The 17,587-nt window shown below is 34.7% G+C and overlaps 1 protein-coding gene across 7 annotated transcripts in view; it reads left to right on the top strand.

Annotated features, from left to right (window-relative positions):
• The window catches only part of PDE4D (phosphodiesterase 4D), a 1,062,771-nt gene that overhangs the window by 970,199 nt on the left and 74,985 nt on the right, over positions 1-17,587 (top strand). For 5 of the 7 annotated variants that reach the window (XM_031948468.1, XM_031948614.1, XM_031948897.1 and 2 more), the window contains exon 6: positions 7,751-7,837. The exons of the other annotated variants lie outside the window; for them this stretch is intronic. In XM_031948468.1, coding sequence (XP_031804328.1) covers positions 7,751-7,837 — 87 coding nt within the window. The remainder of the gene's footprint in view (positions 1-7,750; positions 7,838-17,587) is intronic. 7 annotated transcript variants of the gene reach the window in all.

Genomic DNA, 17,587 nt, shown 5'->3' with positions numbered 1-17,587 from the left:
CACATAAATCCTTATAATATACTTTACTTCCACAGAGATGATGAGTAGAGTAAATTAAGGAGGGATCTGCCTTAAATGACAGCTCATGAGAAAAAAACAATACAAAAAACAAAAACAAAAACAAAAAACAAACCTCCAGCTCTTAATGATATAACAAGAGCAATGTGTGCTGTGACTATTGAAACAAATACGTAAATATCCATATGTTGGAATATGTAAACAAATGGAGGCAAAGGTCTGGTGGAATTAAAACTCTTAACAAGAAAACCTGGTATTCTCCTTTGTGGCAGAGAAACCACTTTTTAAGGCCATCAAAACAGCTTCCAGGCTTGATTTACTTCCAAGTCAGACTGGTAATGCAAATGTCTGTATCTGCAGGTTCCAGGGTAGTTCTTTGTGGAGTGTGGGTTGTGTTTTCTTTTTCCTCTTAAAACAGATGATTTTTCAAGTGTTAGTTCCTCACAATATTGTAGCTGACTTTCACCTAGCAATCTCTGGCTCCACAGTAATCAAAAATTTTAATGAAGAGAAAACCAATCACCCAACAGCCTCCTTTTATAAGACAACTTGTTGATAGAAATAAACTATGGCACTAGACTGTTACTGCTAGTAGGCATATAATGGACCTGAGGTTAGGAAGAGTTATATCTCCGAGTTCTAATTCAGCCTCTGACACTTATTAGCAATGTATTGCTAGACAAGTCACTTAACTTTATTTGCCTCAGTTTCCTCATCTGTAAAATGAGCTGGAGAAGGAAATGTTACACTACTCTGGTATCTTTGCCAAGAAAACCCTGAATGGGGTCAGGAAGAGTTAGACATGACTGAAAGGACTGAACATCACCAGCATCATTAATGATGGTAAAGGTCTTTCCTAAATGTAATACTTGGCATAATTTTGCAAAGCTATTGATATAATTTTCTTAAGCTACATGTAATACAGGATCCTGGCTGTAAAGTTAAAATGAGACTTGGAGACTATTATCTCAACCCCATCATTTTACAGATGAAAAAACTGGGTCTGAGAAAGGTGATTTGTCTATGGCCATCAAGATAGTAAATATCTAAGGAGGACATGAGCTCAGATTTTCTTGATTCCCAAAATCTACATTGTGCCAGTTAGGGAAATAGTGAAGGGGTATTATCCTGCTTAGATCTCTTTCTTTTCCTATAAATTCCTGCCTTAATATAACTTGAAATCTCAAGTGTATTTTGAAATTTTGAGGGGAGGAAGGGAAAGAGAGAGAAACCAGAAGCCTCACAAGTACTTTTTCTAACAAGACTCTATTAGCAGGTATGCCAAAATTTGATAAATACAAATAGGGAAGATCTAAAAAGGGAGGGAAGGAAGCAACACTAGTTTAGTTCCTTTTATCTTTCCTAAAATACTTAGAATTAAAGGTGACAAAGTCAAGAGTAGATAATACTTTGCTGACACAGAGGAAATCTTTTCTTGTCAATAAATATAGAAATGGCATGTATAGACCTCACCTCTAATCCAATTAGATTCAAAGAAGAAATCTAAATAAAAATTTTTACATGTTCTTGAAAGCATAAACAACATTAATTATTTTTTTATTAAATGAAACTAAAGCCAACTACAATTTTATCCTGGTAATAAAAAGGACAGATTAAATGATAGTTATAAATAAAATTAAGTGAGATGTCATTTCATCTCCATCAATAGCATTTGACTTTTGTCTCTTTTTCATTTTTAAATAGACAGAGTGACCGATTTTGACCAAAACTGGTCTATTACAAGGAGATAGATTAATATGTACCACAAACTCAGTTTATGGATGGAAATATTCAAAAGGGGGAGGGGAAAGTTTTTATACTTTTTAATGGATTTCACAGTAGTTTGGCCTAAAAAGTAGTAAATAAAGCCATAAACTGCAGTGATTATAAAGTGTAAAATACATACAACTGTTAGTCAAGAAATACTCAAATGGTCACTTGACTATCAAAAGCCTATTAAAGGTTTTGGAAAATATCAGAGAAGACCAAGGTTTGGTGTAGTGATTTCCAATTAAAAAAAAAAACCAAAAAAACAAAAAAAAACAAAGGATTTAAGGCAGAGTTGTTTGTAAAAGAGAAAGGCACTTATAAGCGTAAATCTTAGTATAAGCCTTAGATAGAAAGTGACATTAAAACTGATCTTGTCACAAGAGAAGAAAATTAACTTCTGATATTCTTTTTACAAACTGAATATATTTGGCCATATTTTTGTAAGGAAATCCTGCAAAAATGTAACCTGAATTTTTCCTGATTCCCCTACTAATACTAGATAGCATCACAAAATAACAAAGACTGGAGTGCTGAATTATCTAGCTTTTCTTGGCCTAGAGAACTTGTTTTCCAGATTGCTAATTTTTTTTTTCACTCAGGAAACCTGCCTCTGCCATATGAACTGTTCTTAGGAACTTAGCAGTGTCATTCTATTCAGAGTTTCTAGATTTAAAATTGTTTGTTTGCTTATTTACTCACTTAAATGATTTAAAAAAAAAACTTCCAGGAATTCTAGTACTAATTGAATTAAGAAGTATTGGATGATAGTCTTCTGAAATCCTATAAATAAGAAGACAAGGAGAGCCAGAGTATAATATGCATAACACAAAAGAAAGAAACAAACAAAAACCTCTGATATTCCACGTATGCTAATAAAAAACATTGCTAGAAACAAACAATTTTTTTTTTTTAGATTCTTCATTATCTAAGTGGTCTTCCATAAGTCTTGACTTTTTATTTCTTTGGGGTACAGACCTAGTAGTGGTATTGCTGGGTTGAAGTTTTATGATCATTTGGACATAGTTCCAAACTGCTCTCCAGAATGGCTAGAATATTTCATAGTTTCACTGACAATGTATATAATATGCCTGTTTTTCCATAGCTCCTAAGAGGGTACTTTCAAGAAAAGTTACACCTGATACTCATGGATTAACCTGAAATTCCTAGCAGTAATGGTTATGGATTAATTAGTATCTAGGAAGGCAGTAGTATATTCAGCAGAATTAATCATCTCTCACTATTCCAAAGAAAAATCAGAACCCCAACAAAACAAGATGCAAATTGTCAAATTTCCCTGCTGAAGAAGGAGAGAAGGAACAAGACAGAAACAGAGCCAATCCAATTCCAGCCCTGAAAATATTAGGAGTTTGCAAGAGGTCCCTGAGCAAGTAGGAGAGACCAACTTTAAGCTTTGCTTCCAAAGTCCCAGCAGGGAGCATTGTAACTCCAGCAGCCTTCCAGAGGGACAAAGGAGAACATTCCACTATATTGAGGTCTCCCAGAATGGTACCTTTAAACAATAGCAACAAGCATTTATCAGGTACCTATTATGTACAAAGCATTCTGTTAGGTGCTGAGCATACAGAGAGAGAAATGCAGCAACCCAGTGTTAAATGAAGAAATAAATGAATCATAGGGACTCTAGCTCCATGGCTCTCTGTGTGTAACAATTGGAACGGGAATCCTACCATCTTCTTCCTTATGTCTTTTGCCTTCAGAATTTAAAAGTTATCTGGGATTGATTCTGTCACTGGGGCCTACAGCTAGAGATGAGATGGATATGTATAGCTGTTCACAACTATGTTATAATTCACTTTTCATCATGTTTTCATATTGACAGTGACGATTTCATATTTTGATTTCTCATCATCTTTTCATAATCTCACATGGGCTGATGAGAGTAAATATTAGGTTCAGTTTAACGTTCATTTCCTGGAAGGGAAATGCTCTCCCCTTTGGTGTAGAATTTATGACAAATGTTAACAAGGGAAATTTTAGGCCACTGGGGAAAATATTTGAGAATAGACAACAGCTCAAAAGATACCTCGATGAGGATCTGTCTATTTAAATGAGTAATAAATAATCACAAATATTTTGGGAGAAAGGAAGAATTGAGAAGAGTGGCCAGTTTTTCTATTATTCAACTTGTCTTACCTGTGCCCACGTCATCAACTTGGCTCAAAGTTTTATTTCTTCTTATTCAGAATATTGTGTAGTTCTTCAAAATGGACTCTGATCATACAGCCTCCAAAATAATCTTTCTAATCTATTGATTGGAGCAAGTCTCTCCCCTGCTTCAAAAACTTAGTATTATCAAAACCCAGACCCTAAAGGCTCTATGGTATGGCTGTACCTCCTCTTTGTAAACCATATTCCATGTACTCTTCAACCTGGGCATGACATTACAACTAAACTTGATAAGTCACTGTTGCCAGCTTTTATTTAAGTTTTCTCCCACCTTTGAATGTATGCATCACTTCCTTATACTTGGAATATATTCATAAGCCTAACTCATCCCAATTTCATTCTTCATCTGTGAAATTAAGCTCTGGGGCTTTTCCCTAAAGTCAGTCTTGAACTCCTCTCCTTATCTCCCTCCTTCAAGCTTCTTTTGAATCAGTCTTTTTCTTAACTTAAAAGTTTTCTAAGGAATTGTATCTTCTCTTCCCCTTCCAAGAAATTACAGTACTTTGCACATTGCATATACCTAATAAATCTTTGTTGAATATAGATTAATTTAATTTGATGAAGACAATTTCTTTTTTATGACTTTTATTTTTTATTTTTTTTAATAATAGATTTTTATTTTCAAAATACATGCAAAGGTAGTTTTCAACATTCACCCTTACAAAATCTTGTGTTCCAATTTTTTCTCCCTCCATTTAACCTAATACCCTCCCTTAGACAGTAAGTAATCCAATACAGATTAAATACGTAAAATTCTTCTATGCATATTTCCACATTTATCATGCTGCACAAGAAAAATCAGATCAAAAGGGGAAAAGTGAGAAAGAATAAAAAAGCAAGCAAACAATAAAAAAGTGAAAATACTATGTTGTGATTCACATTCAGTCCCCTGGGTGAAGATGGCTCTCTTCTAAACAAGACCATTGTAACTAGCCTGAATCACCTCATTGTTGAAAAAACATCCATCAGAATTGATCATTATATAATCTTGTTGTTGCTATGTACAATGTTTGCTTGGTTCTGCTCACTTAATTCAGCATCACTCTACATAAGTCACTCCAGGCTTAAATCATCATTTCTTATAGAACAATAATAGTCTATAACATTCATATACAATAACTTATTCAGCATTCTCCAACTGATTGATATCCACTAAGTTTCCAGTTCCTTGCCACTACAAAAAGGACTGCTACAAACATTTTTCTTCATGTGGGTCCTTTTCTCTTTTTTATGATCTCTTTCGGATACATGTCTAATTTATATTGGATACACTGATGAATCAAAGGGTATGCACAGTTTGATAGCCCTTTGGGCATAGTTCCATATTGCTTTCCAAAATGGTTGGATCAGTTCACAACTCCACCAACAATATATTAGTGTCCCAGTTTTTCATATTCCCTCAAACATTCATCATTATCTTTTCCTGTCATCTTAGCCAAAATGAGAGGTGTGTAGTGTTACCTCAGAGTTGTCTTAATTTGCATTTCTCTAATCCATAATGATTTAGAGGATTTTTTTTCATGTGAAAAGAAATGACTTTAATTTCTTTGTCTGAAAATTGTTTGTTCAAATCCTTTGACCATTTATCAACTGGAGAATGGCTTTTATTCTTATAAATTTGAGTCAGTTCTATACATATTTTAGAAATGAGGCCTTTATCAGACCCTGGGATGCCAAATTTTCCCCAGTTTTTTTGCTTCTCTTCTAATCTTGCCTGCATTGGTTTTGTTTGCACAAAACCTTTTTAATTTATAGTATCACTCTTTACAATTAAATCATAAACCCATTTCAACCTTATCTTGGTATTTAGAGTGTTAGGTGTTGGTTAGGTCCTAGTTTCTGCCATTCTATTTTCTGATTTTCCCAGCAATTTTTGTCAAATAGTGAGTTCTTATCTAAGAAGCTGGAGTCTTTGGGTTTATCAAACACTAGATTGCTCTAGTCATTGATTATATTGTGTTGATTAAGATAATTTCTATGAGTTTTTGTGAAATTGGTTATATAATCTTTGCCTTCTGATATTTAGTCAAATGTTCTTTAAATTTCATTTTTGTATTCTAGCCTGGTAAGAGCCTAGAAATCCTTTTTAGGATTCACCTTTTTTTTTTTTTTTTTTTTTTTAAGTTTTTAAGTTCACCTTTTCTCACTTGTGAGATGGGAAGGTCTTACAAGCATAGATACTCCAAGATATATGATAGACAAGCAGTTAGAAGGATAATGGCTGATGACCATAGCAATTATTGTTATTATTATTTTTTACCACTTTTCTCACCTTATGTTTATACATTACTTTCATCAGCATACAAAGTTCTTGCTATTGTGGATCTTATTTCTACATATGGGAAAACATGGAAGCACTTGTATAAAACCTATTTCACAAAACGTTTTCTGAAAACTGGAGCTTCATGAATGACTTCCAGCATTTAGTATAGTGCAGATGGTAGGACTTTAATAAATGTCCATGGATTGATTAATTGCCTTTACTTATATTTTTCCCTGGTGGTCCATATAGATTTCTTGTTGCAGAATGTGATGTAATTTCCAGAGGAAACCCATCAAAACTATTACTCCAAGATTTCTATATTTAAGTTCCTGCCTGATTTTAAAGTTAAAGATGAACTTCAAATGGCATATGGCATTTTTTTCTTTTTCCCTTTTTTTATCACAAAAATATATCCCTATGTACTATGGCAAAAGAAGGAAAAAGCATAGCCTTTTGTTGTTTTAGAATTTAATTAGCACTGTGCCTTAATAAGATTTGCATCAATTACCACCTTCATTCAAACCCTCAATTTTCACTTTTTTTGTTTATATAGAAAGATGTAATGGACTAGCTCTCAGACCTTGCAAGCAGTTCAGAATTGTCAGCACCTTAGAGAACAGTTTGCTCCTGCAAGTTAATTGGCTGTTTGAAGTGAGGTCTTGGATTAAAACTCTACCACGTGGCATTTTACATGTGGATAAGTGTTCCATGGTAATTTGTGAAGGAGTTGACTGATTTTCATTAAATCTGGTACGTTACTCTAGGACACAAAGAAATATTTTAACTATGATTTATGGTTCAGCCTGTCATCTCTAAATCAAATGGAATTGGATAAAAGATTTCAAATGGGCATGTTGACAGTTTTTTAACAGATTTTAGTGAAATTAGTATAGGAGTGGAGTGAGAACTGGAAATAGGTACAGAGTAAACAGCTACTGTGGGTACAGCATAGTAATCACAATGAAGGAAATTTTAAAATATTATTTTTCATAAATTATGTATGTAGGGCCATAAAATTATGTTCTCCATAGTGCCTATGTACTTATTTTAGGCCGTCAGGTATCATCTGTTAAAGTGAAGGATCAAACCCTTAGGCATCACAGTAGTGGGAAGGAAGGGCAAACCAAATTTTCAAATTTAGGAATTAGGGAAACACAGCATTTAAATTTTGCCTAAAGCACAGAACGGCCTTCTCCTGGTTCTCTGAGGAAGTTATAGAAACATGAGGTTGCACTAAATGAATATTAGTGTCCACAAAAACTGTTGTAATTATGTTGTGTTTTTCCATTAACAAATTTACATATCTGATTGGAAGACAAGGTTTTTCTCCTTTAAAAAAAAGATTGCTGGGCTCTTACAGTTTTGTTTATGAGATCCCATATAAAGTTGTGAACCATACTTAAAAAATCTGGGTTCTACACAGTGAATTATATTTGAGTTAGAACTATTTTTTATGAGTTAAGATGTATGTATTTTCCTTAATTCATTCATTGATTTTTATCTACTGCATAGTGGGTAAAATGGCATCACAAGAGGAAACTGGAAGGGATCTTGCCACCCCTCCTGACAAAAGACATGCAACTCATTCCTTTAAGGGAGGTAAGCAGCATGGCATATAATTATTATTATTATTATTATTAATACTACATTTACTTAGTGATATAAAGTTTACAGAATGAATACTAAAAATAGAAATAGACTACTGAACATCAGGAGCTCAGGAAGAGATGCTTTGGAGACTACCCAACACATAAACTCTATGAACTATCCAGGTAGGGGCAAATATTTGGCAGCAGAAATAAAGTTGAAAAGTTGAAAAGATTTTTGGGGAGTCAACCAGATGATGAGGTTTTTGCAAGCCACTGATCATCTTGAAGCATTTAAATTTTAGTTCTAACCCTTAATAGCTAGTATTTATGTAGCACTTTAAGGTTTACATAATGCTTTATAAGTGTTATCCCATTTGATCTTCACAATCCTGGCAGTAGTTACAATTTTTAGAGATGAGGAAACTGAGACAGATAGATTAAATAAATTGTATAGGTTCACAGAGTATTTGAAGCAGAATTTGAATAGGGGACTTCCTGATTTCAGATCTAGCACTCTATCCACTGTGCCACCTAACTGCCTCTCACACTTTGTTTATAAGTCACTTAACTTTTAAGTTTCACTAGTTTGTAAAATGGGAGGATTGGACTATATGATCTCTAAGGTCCCTTGCCAGTTATATATTCTACCAGCCTGTGTTTCAGGAGATATAAGGGAGCTAAAGTTCAAAGCTTCCCTGTTTAGAAATGAGGAACTTTTAGCAAAATTCCCCTCTCTAGTTGGAAACTCTTCTCTCTCTTTCTCTCTCTCTCTCTCTCTCTCTCTCTCTCTCTCTCTCTCTCTCTCTCTCTCTCTCTCTCTCTCTTTCTCTCTCATATATCAGCTATTAATGTGCATTCCCAGCTAATTACATTTTATATGTCCCTAGGAATATTGCCCCCATCGGATTCAAAATCCTGATTTTTTTTTTAATTTAGAGAAAGTTGTCCCCCAGATTGTTGATACTAATTGATTGTAGATATATTAAAAATCATTTGAGTTAAGATGCTAGCAACCTGTAAACCCTTTCTTCAATCTTAACTCCCTTCCAAATTGCTCTGTAAATTCCACTCCATCAGTGGGGATCTTGAAGTAGAGAAGGCCATGCCTTCATTCCTTACCACACTGCTCTTCAAGATCTGTGGATTTGGGAAATTAGCTCAAGGCAGAGATCTTCTGAGCATTGTAAGTTTGAGTCAATTCCCTCAGATCTAAATTTCAAAAAGGGCAGTGTGGCAGAGAGGAAAGGGCATTGGACTTGGAATGATTCAGTCAATTAATAAGCATTTTAAGTACTTCTCAGTACCAAGAATTGGGAGGCAGTAGCCAAAAAATAAAGATACAGCTGCTAACATGATCAGGGGAGGGCGAAAGAGCATGCATACACAGAAGTAGAGAAAAAAAAAATTATAATTACAAGGTACTTTTCCAGAACTGGGTGGGGGGTGGTGGGGTAGGGGTGGGGGTGGGATTAGAGCAGAGAGAGGAAAGGAAGGGAAAGAAACAGCCACTTTGGGAGTCAGGAAAGAACTCATGTAGGAGGTAGCTCTTTGAAAAAGGCAAGGAATTGCATTTTATTTTCTTTCTCACTTTTTTCCTGTTTGATTTGATTTTTCTTGTGCAGCAAGATAATTGTATAAATATGTATGCATATATTGGATTTAACATATATTTCTACCATGGTAAAGGGTGGAGGATGGGGGGAAGTTGAAACAAAAAGTTTTGCAGGGGTTAATGTTGAAAAATTATCCATGCATATGTTTTGAAAATAAAAAAAAGTTTTAAGTTTTTTTTTTTTAAAGAAAGAGGCAAGGAATTTTAAAAGCTGAAAATGAGAAAGGAATACTTATGGGTCTGTGAATAGATATGGAGATGGAAATGGAAGGTCCTATAAAAGGGACACCAAAGAAATCAGTTTGATTGAACCATGTAATATGTGTGAAGAGAATTAAGGTATAGTATTTTAAGAGCAAAAAATGAGAAGTACATTGGGTGACTCAGGGATAGTTTTGATGTCCCCTGTTCCCTTCCACCTCCTGGATTCCTGTCTCACACCTGCCCAGTAGCAGTGAGCTGAGAGAGGAATAGAATATGGCAGTAAATTCTGTCTAAATCTAAAGTCGACCTGACTGTCAACTTCTGTCAGGGTGATAAATTGTTGCATACATTCATCTGAGTAAGTGCATTTCTGCCTGGGTCCTCATCTATCAAGAAGTTGTTTTACAAAACCAGAAAAGTAGTTTTCTGCACTTAGGAAGGTTAACAAATGGACAAACATGCCAGAAGAAAAGGTGCCATTTTAGATACCTTCTAAAGTAGGTTTGTTGAGAAAACGCAAACATCTATTAAGAAATACAGGTTTGCTAATAGATCACTTGTTTCTAACTTGCTTGGATATATTAAAGCATAAATAATAATAATTACAAAGGAAATAGAGCTATATAATGGCCTTAATGTCCTCCTTACTACCATCACCACAAACCCCACCCCACATATACATATGAGTTAATGCTGTGTTTTTGAAGAGGCTGATCATAGATCTAGAACAGAAAAAGGTGTCAGAAAAATTGGTTATTATAGTAGCAGGAATGTTGATTTTGGAATTAGAGAATCTGGCATCACATCCTCACTTTACTGCTTATTTATTGCCTTTGTGTCTCTGGGCTTCAGTTTTCTCCATCTGTAAAATGAAGGGGTTGGATTACAAGGCCCCTTCCAGCTCTAAAGTGCTGATCCTATGACTCCATTTGGAAGCTCATTTAAGTTTTTAAACCCATACTTAAATTCCTATAAAATAACTGAATTGCCCATTTACTGAGCCAAGGCTGAAGACATGTTCTCAAAGAGACTCACTTCCAAAAGTTTTCTGAGCAACACCACCTGGGAATGTGGGACTTTTTATAAAAAACAATGGATCAAGGCAATTTAATTTGTTTCATTCTAATTGTTTTCTGGTGGCACAGTGAATAGCGGGTCCTATCTGAAATCAGAAAACCTGAGTTCAAATGTGGCCTCAGACATTCGTTAGGCTATGAACTTGGGCAAGTTATTTAACTCTGCCTCAGTTTCCTCATCTGTAAAATGAGCTGGAGGAGGAAATGGCAAAGTACTCCACTATCTTTTCCTAGAAAACCTCAAATGGGGACTTGAAGTCAGACTTATGACTGAACAAGAAAATAAATTGGAAGGAGAAGAAATTGAAACTAAAAGGGACCAGTTTATAAGTTATTATATAGCTTTTGAGTACAAAATAACACAGAGATGAGTTGCATTGTAATTTTGAAAACAGAGAAAGTGCCAGGGGGAAGATATGGGGAATTAAAGTAAGAAAGGGCATAACCTATTTAAAATACTTATATTTATTAATTTTATTACTCTCTACAATTTCCCTATTTAACAAATGAGAAACAGCTACTGAATTTATATTAGAATCATAGAATTTTGTGTTGGAGAGAACGTTAAAGGTCTTTTAGCTCCTTTTCAGTATAGGACTCCCTTCTATAATATTTCTGTCAGATGATTTGATTAAAATCAATCAAAAATAATCCACCTTTTCTTAGAACAAATATTGTTTGAATAGTTCTATGTTCTCCTTGCATTCGGGAAGCTTTGAAGATATAGCAAATAAGATATATATCTTTTAGCCCAGTAGAAAAGATAAATTTTTTACACAAATAGTCAAAATATTGAACAGAATATGAAAATGGAATAAGAGGTGTACATTGTGCTCTGGGAAGAAGGGGGAGATTTTTTTTTCTGTTAGACTCAGAATACATATCAATTTCATGGAAGAAGTAGCGATTAAACAGGGTCTTGAAGGAGTGAATTGTGAGAAAGAAGAAAGGATAAATTTCATTAAAAAAAAATTATTTCAGGGGGTAGCTAATTGGTGTAATGGATAAAGCAACAGTCCTGAAGTCAGGAGGATCTGAGTTCAAATATGACCTCAGACACTTAACACTTCCTGGCTATGTGACCCTGGGCAAGTCACTTAATCCTAATTGCCTCAGGGGAAAAAAAATCTCATTAGATATTTCCCAATTACATGTTAAAATTTTAACATAAAAAAATGAGTTTCAAATTGTCTTCATTCTTCCTTCATCCCTCCTTGAGAAGGCAAGCAGTTTATCAATTATACATGTGAAATCACACAAAACACTTTCATATTAGCCATGTTGCAAAAGAAAACAAACAAAAAAATGAGAAAAATAAAAAAAAAAATAAAAGTATGCTTCAATTTGCTTTCAGTGTTCATCAGTCCTCCATCTGAAGATTGTGATAGCATTTTTTTTTTCATCCTGGATCCTTTGGATCATTGGATCAATGGATCATTGTCTTTATCAGAGTAGCTAAATCTTTCACCATTGATCATCCTTACAATATTACTATTATAAAGTTTGCCTTGGTCTGTTTGGATCAATTTCAATCCCTTGTCAAGTCAACTGGAATTTATTAAGTGTTTTCCATGTGCTAATAGGCAAAAGACAATCATCACCCTTCTCACACTGTCCTGTTCACATTGTCAACCCAAATTTTAAAATATCAGAATAGATTTTAGAAATCTTAGACTAAAAGGATTTTAATCTGGGGTTCATGAGCTGATTTTTTTTATAACTTTCAATGTAATTGAATCTTTGTAATCCTATTTATTTTATTGTATGAATTCTTCTGAGAAAAGATCACTTTTCATTAAATACTTCATACACTTCACCAAATGTTTGAAGAGTTTTGAGACTAAAACATCATTAAGAGTCCCTGCTCTAAAACAACTTCTTTATTTTATACACAAATTATTCCGTGGCATTGCCCAGATATTTTTGTAACTCAAAATTGGAATTATGAGGCAAAAAAAGGAAGGAAGGAAGGAAGGAAGGAAGGAAGGAAGGAAGGAAGGAAGGAAGGAAGGAAGGAAGGAAGGAAGGAAGGAAGGAAGGAAAGAAGGGAAGAGAGGAAGGGAGGGAAGAAAAAAAGCCCAAAGTCCCATACTTCAAAGGGGTTTTCTATGGGACAGTAGACAATAGTAATATAACAACTGGCTGTAGTTTCACTACCCTTTCCCTACCTTTGCTGTGCAAAATGTTTTGTTTTGTTTTAATTAAATGACATTTCCAGGCAAAACCCTCTGTCCAATTCTTTGTAAGCAAAGTACTGTAAAGGAGTAAAATGTATCTTAGACCCCATTATTGGTCATCAACTGATGATAATGTTCAAAGACAGGAATTGCCTTCCTCATTCATTGTCTTATTGTAAAGAAATCATTGTCAGCTTCAACTATAAATGAGAGAAATGTTGAATGGAAACTGTGTAATATAGGGAAAAGGTGGATTGTTTATGCCCTTTATAAATTCTACATCGCATTGAACCATTCCAGACAAAATATGTAGATGAAATTAAGCTCACATTGCATTTCAGAGATCCCTAACCACCTCTAGGCATCTCTTTCAGCTCTCTGCTGTGTTACTTCACTTTCTCTGCTCCTCCCCAACTTGTTTACATTTTATGCTAAGAAATTACCCCTAGAGATATTTGCATTTAACCAGGGACTCTCCAAGATGAAAAGCTTTTGACACCCAAAGCAATGATTCACTAATGGTGAAATTTAGGTGACTGACAGGTTGGGGAAGATAGTTGGTGGTGAGGAATCTTCCCAGCCTGCTCACATTATAGGAGGCAGCCAGCCCTTAGGTAAAGTTTTATGCCAAACCTCTGTGGATACTTAATTAAAGAATTATATTGCCACCTCTTTATGATTTGAATACTAGCTGCTTAAGATAAGAATAATTTTATAATTTATACAGTCAAACCTTACTGAAATTTTATCTTAGTGACAAGATAACCTACAGGCCATAAGAGGACATCAGTGGTCGTTAAATTAAGTTTTTATTAAAAGCCTACCAGGGCCTCAAGCAATCCCAGAAAAATGGTAAATTGTGGAGAGGCCAAAAAAAAAAAAAAAAAAAAAAAAATCAAACTCCTCAGGAAAAAAAAATGTATCCTCCCTTTGGAAGTTTAGAAGTACCAAAGGCAATTTTACATTTTTAGGAGATTTAAAGTACTTCAAAACAAGAAACTGATGCCAGAAATATACCTAGAAATTAAACAGTAACTTGCCACTGGCAAGCTCTGCTTAAACCTGTTACATATGCTCTCTGAAAGTAAAGCCAATGCCTTCATGTATTTCCCATCAGATAAACATGTATATGGGAATATATTAAAAGCCAGTAAAAAGTTAGAAATAAGCTACTTATGCCATCAAACTTCACTGAAGTGAACTCTCTAAGGACCAAACCACACCCATGGTCAAATGCAGTTTCTTTTCTGTAAACTTTACTAACATTTAAAAACTTTTTCATTTCCTCCTTAGAGTAGATGTTTGATGGAATAGAAGGAGGAGAAAAGCTGAAGTCAGAAAAGTCAGAATATGAATTTGTCATCGCTTAACCTTAGACAATATTTAGTGAAACTTAATAAACAAAAAAAGTTAACTTATGAAGCAGATGGTTTTTATCGGGTGCTAGCAAAATCATTCAGACTTTGTGCAGTAATTTTAAAGCATTGCCTTCATTGATAATAAAGTTCATGCTACTTTTATAATAACATAGTAATATAGAATAATTTGCTGCTAATAATTCACCAATAGTTGTTTTTCCTGCTAATATCTCTCACCCCAAACAAGCGAAAATGCCCTATGTAGATTGAAGTAGTACAGACTGTTACTGAGCTCAAATTCTTGGAGTCCAAGCAAAGAAGGATCCTAACACTCACATTCATCTTGTTAAGTGCACCTAATTAAAGAATCCTGGCACCAGGTTGGTCAACATAAATATACCTCGTCTCCAAACAAAATAGGCAGAACAGTCTGACAAACATTTCACAAGGATATATTACCTCCCCCTCCTGCTCACTGGAGGCTCTTTTTGGTTTTTCCTTTTCAAAAGGAAGCTACTACCTTGGCATCTTGTTAGTGATGCTCATGGCACCATTTCAGGCAGTGTGTCAAGAGAACCCTTTAGATCATCAAGAAATGGGAAGTGTCCAAATTTCAGAAAACATAAAGACTGCTTGTTCATGAGATCACTAAGCAGTCCTTTGGGTTGCTATGTAGTATCCTGGTGCTTCAGAGAAAATCCTAGGAGTATTGTTGGAAGGGCACTGTGAGTGGGTTCCCATTCTTCATTTATAGTAGGGCTTATCCTATTTTAGTTTCTGGTAGTTGTCTTCTGGATAACTTCTATTTGGCACTTTTGGGTACTTAAAATGCAATGGGTTTTCACAGACACTTTCTAAATGATAACTCTCTGAACCTTGTCCAGAGCCAATATTTAGATTCTCTAGCTTATTAATGGTGGTAGAGAAATATTTTTGCCTTTATGACTATGATCCATTATGATGATATAGGATACTTGACATTGTCTAAATATGCTTATTAGATAATCCTAAGAATTTTTACTTCCAGTGATTTAGTAAATTTAGTAATATAAATATTCTGAAAATTCCACAGGATTGTGGCATCAGCATGTTGCTTACTGACAAGCTAATACACACACACACACACACACACACACACACACACACACATATATTAGTGATTGGTCCATAGGTAAACAATATCCTTGCCCTATTGTTAACTGCTTTCTCCTGAAAGTAATATGAGAATTGGCTTTGGAACCAAGATTTGAACTCCCTTCCTGCAGTACACACTGATAATTCCTTTCATGCACAAATCAGTTAATTTCTCTGTGCTCTGGGAAACCCTCTAAGATTGTAGATTAAAAAGATAATGTCTCCCTGCATTTATAGAGGGAGTTTACTCTTTAGGACATGCCTTAGATTAATGTAGTCATCAATCCAGGCTCATCCCCAATCAACAATACTTATTAAGCACTTGTTTTATGGCAGGCATTGTGGATACTGAGACAGAAATGAAACATTGTTCCTGAACTCAAAAAACGCATTTTATTTTCTTTGCTGTCACAATTTTGGGGGGAAAAGTACTTGGGTGAAGTAAACTCGTGTACATGTACACACACATACACACCCATCTATTTCTTTTATATATATCATGGTCTAGATTTGTGATTTTATGAGAAAAATCCTATTATGGGAATTCCTTTCATTATGGGCATAAGCAATGAAGCTCTGAGGAGTTAAGTGGCTTGCCTATAGACCACTTATTATTATAGTTCAAAAGTAGAATGGGAATTCAAGTCCAAGTGTAAGACCAATTAATATGAATATTGTATACTGGGCTTCATTTTATTAAGTCGTGTGTGTGTGTGTGTGTGTGTGTGTGTGTGTGTGTGTGTGTAAAGCTGTTTCTGGAAACCTTGAAATACAGCTTATGATTGATTGCTTGAAGTTCCATGTGACTTAATATGGGCAAGGAGTGTGAACTCTGAATGATCCCCATTATAATTTTCTTATAACTAAATTCTGGCCAGTTGTAGAGTGGGTGAAATTGGGTTGGAAATCCACCTTTGAAAGACACCAAACCAGCAAAGGATTTATTAACTTGGGGTCCACAGATCCCCTTAGGTTTCCATGGATAAATTTCAGGGGCTTTATGGTTTTGGATGGTAGAAAAATATTTATTTTTACTAACATCTAAAATTTAGCATTTCCTTCAATTGTGAATGTTGGCAAGAAACCATCATAGTATTAGCAATATCTGTGACTATAACAAATACAAATGACATATTTTCATAGCACATTGTAGTTTTTTGCAAAAGGCTTGAAATATTATTTATAGTCTTTACTTCAAAATTATTATTAGCCCTACTGCTAGATTGCAAGTAGTTATTGTCTTCCCATCTACAAATTGAATTTTAAATTTTTCTTTGTAATCCTATATATTTTATTTTACATATTTAAAAACATTATTCTGAGTCTGAAGACTTTACCGGATTGCAAAGGTGCCCATGACTACAAAAAAGGTTTCAAAACTCCTGGTTCAGATTAGACATAGGCTAAGTGAATGCATATATATGCATAAGATACTGAAAGTTAAATTTAATAATCCATTCAGCAGGACAGAAATGATGTCACATACATTTTATCTCTGGTACTAGAGAGGCTGTGACTGGTGGATTGCTTGAGCTGAGGAGTTCAGAGCTGCAGTTGGACCAGCTGCATAGTGTGTCTATATTGTGTCTGAAATCAGTATGGTAAAAGATGAACTGGGTTCAAGTGGGAAACAGGGGCAGCACAAAGCTTCCAACTGATCATTGAAATAATTGGTCTTTAAAATCAGCTCTATACTTCCAGCCTGGGCATGAGAAGGAGACTCTTATCCCTATCCTCCTCCATCCCTCCCCTCCATAAAACAAACAAAACAACAACAACCAAAAAAAAAAAAAAAAAAAACCCCAACAACAACAACAACAAAAACCATTAAGCACAATGTCTTGTAATTTTTTTGCCATCAGAGTAAGGAGTTGGGATCTGTAATTTCATCATTGTGGAGAAGTCCTTATGTGCAAAGTCTGTCCAATAAAGCAGTGTCCCATGAACACTGACAGTTTAAGTGATTTGCCAGCTATATATGTTAGGGTAAAGATTTGAATCAGGGTTCCTGGATCTAAGGACAAATTCACATGTTTGAATTTTAAAACATAACTGTTTGCTGAACAGATTCCAATTAATTACCAGTTTACTAAGCACCATTAGATTAACTGAAAACAGATTTTTCTTTAAAAATTCCAAACCTTATATCTGATATTAATGTGAGCAGATTTCTTTTTTTTTGTGATAAATTAAATGAGG

The sequence above is a fragment of the Sarcophilus harrisii genome, chromosome 1 (assembly GCF_902635505.1).
Source record: "Sarcophilus harrisii chromosome 1, mSarHar1.11, whole genome shotgun sequence".
Classification (NCBI taxonomy): domain Eukaryota; kingdom Metazoa; phylum Chordata; class Mammalia; order Dasyuromorphia; family Dasyuridae; genus Sarcophilus; species Sarcophilus harrisii.
Note: the sequence above shows the minus strand (reverse complement) of the source record. Positions and strands in the feature narration are given on the sequence as shown.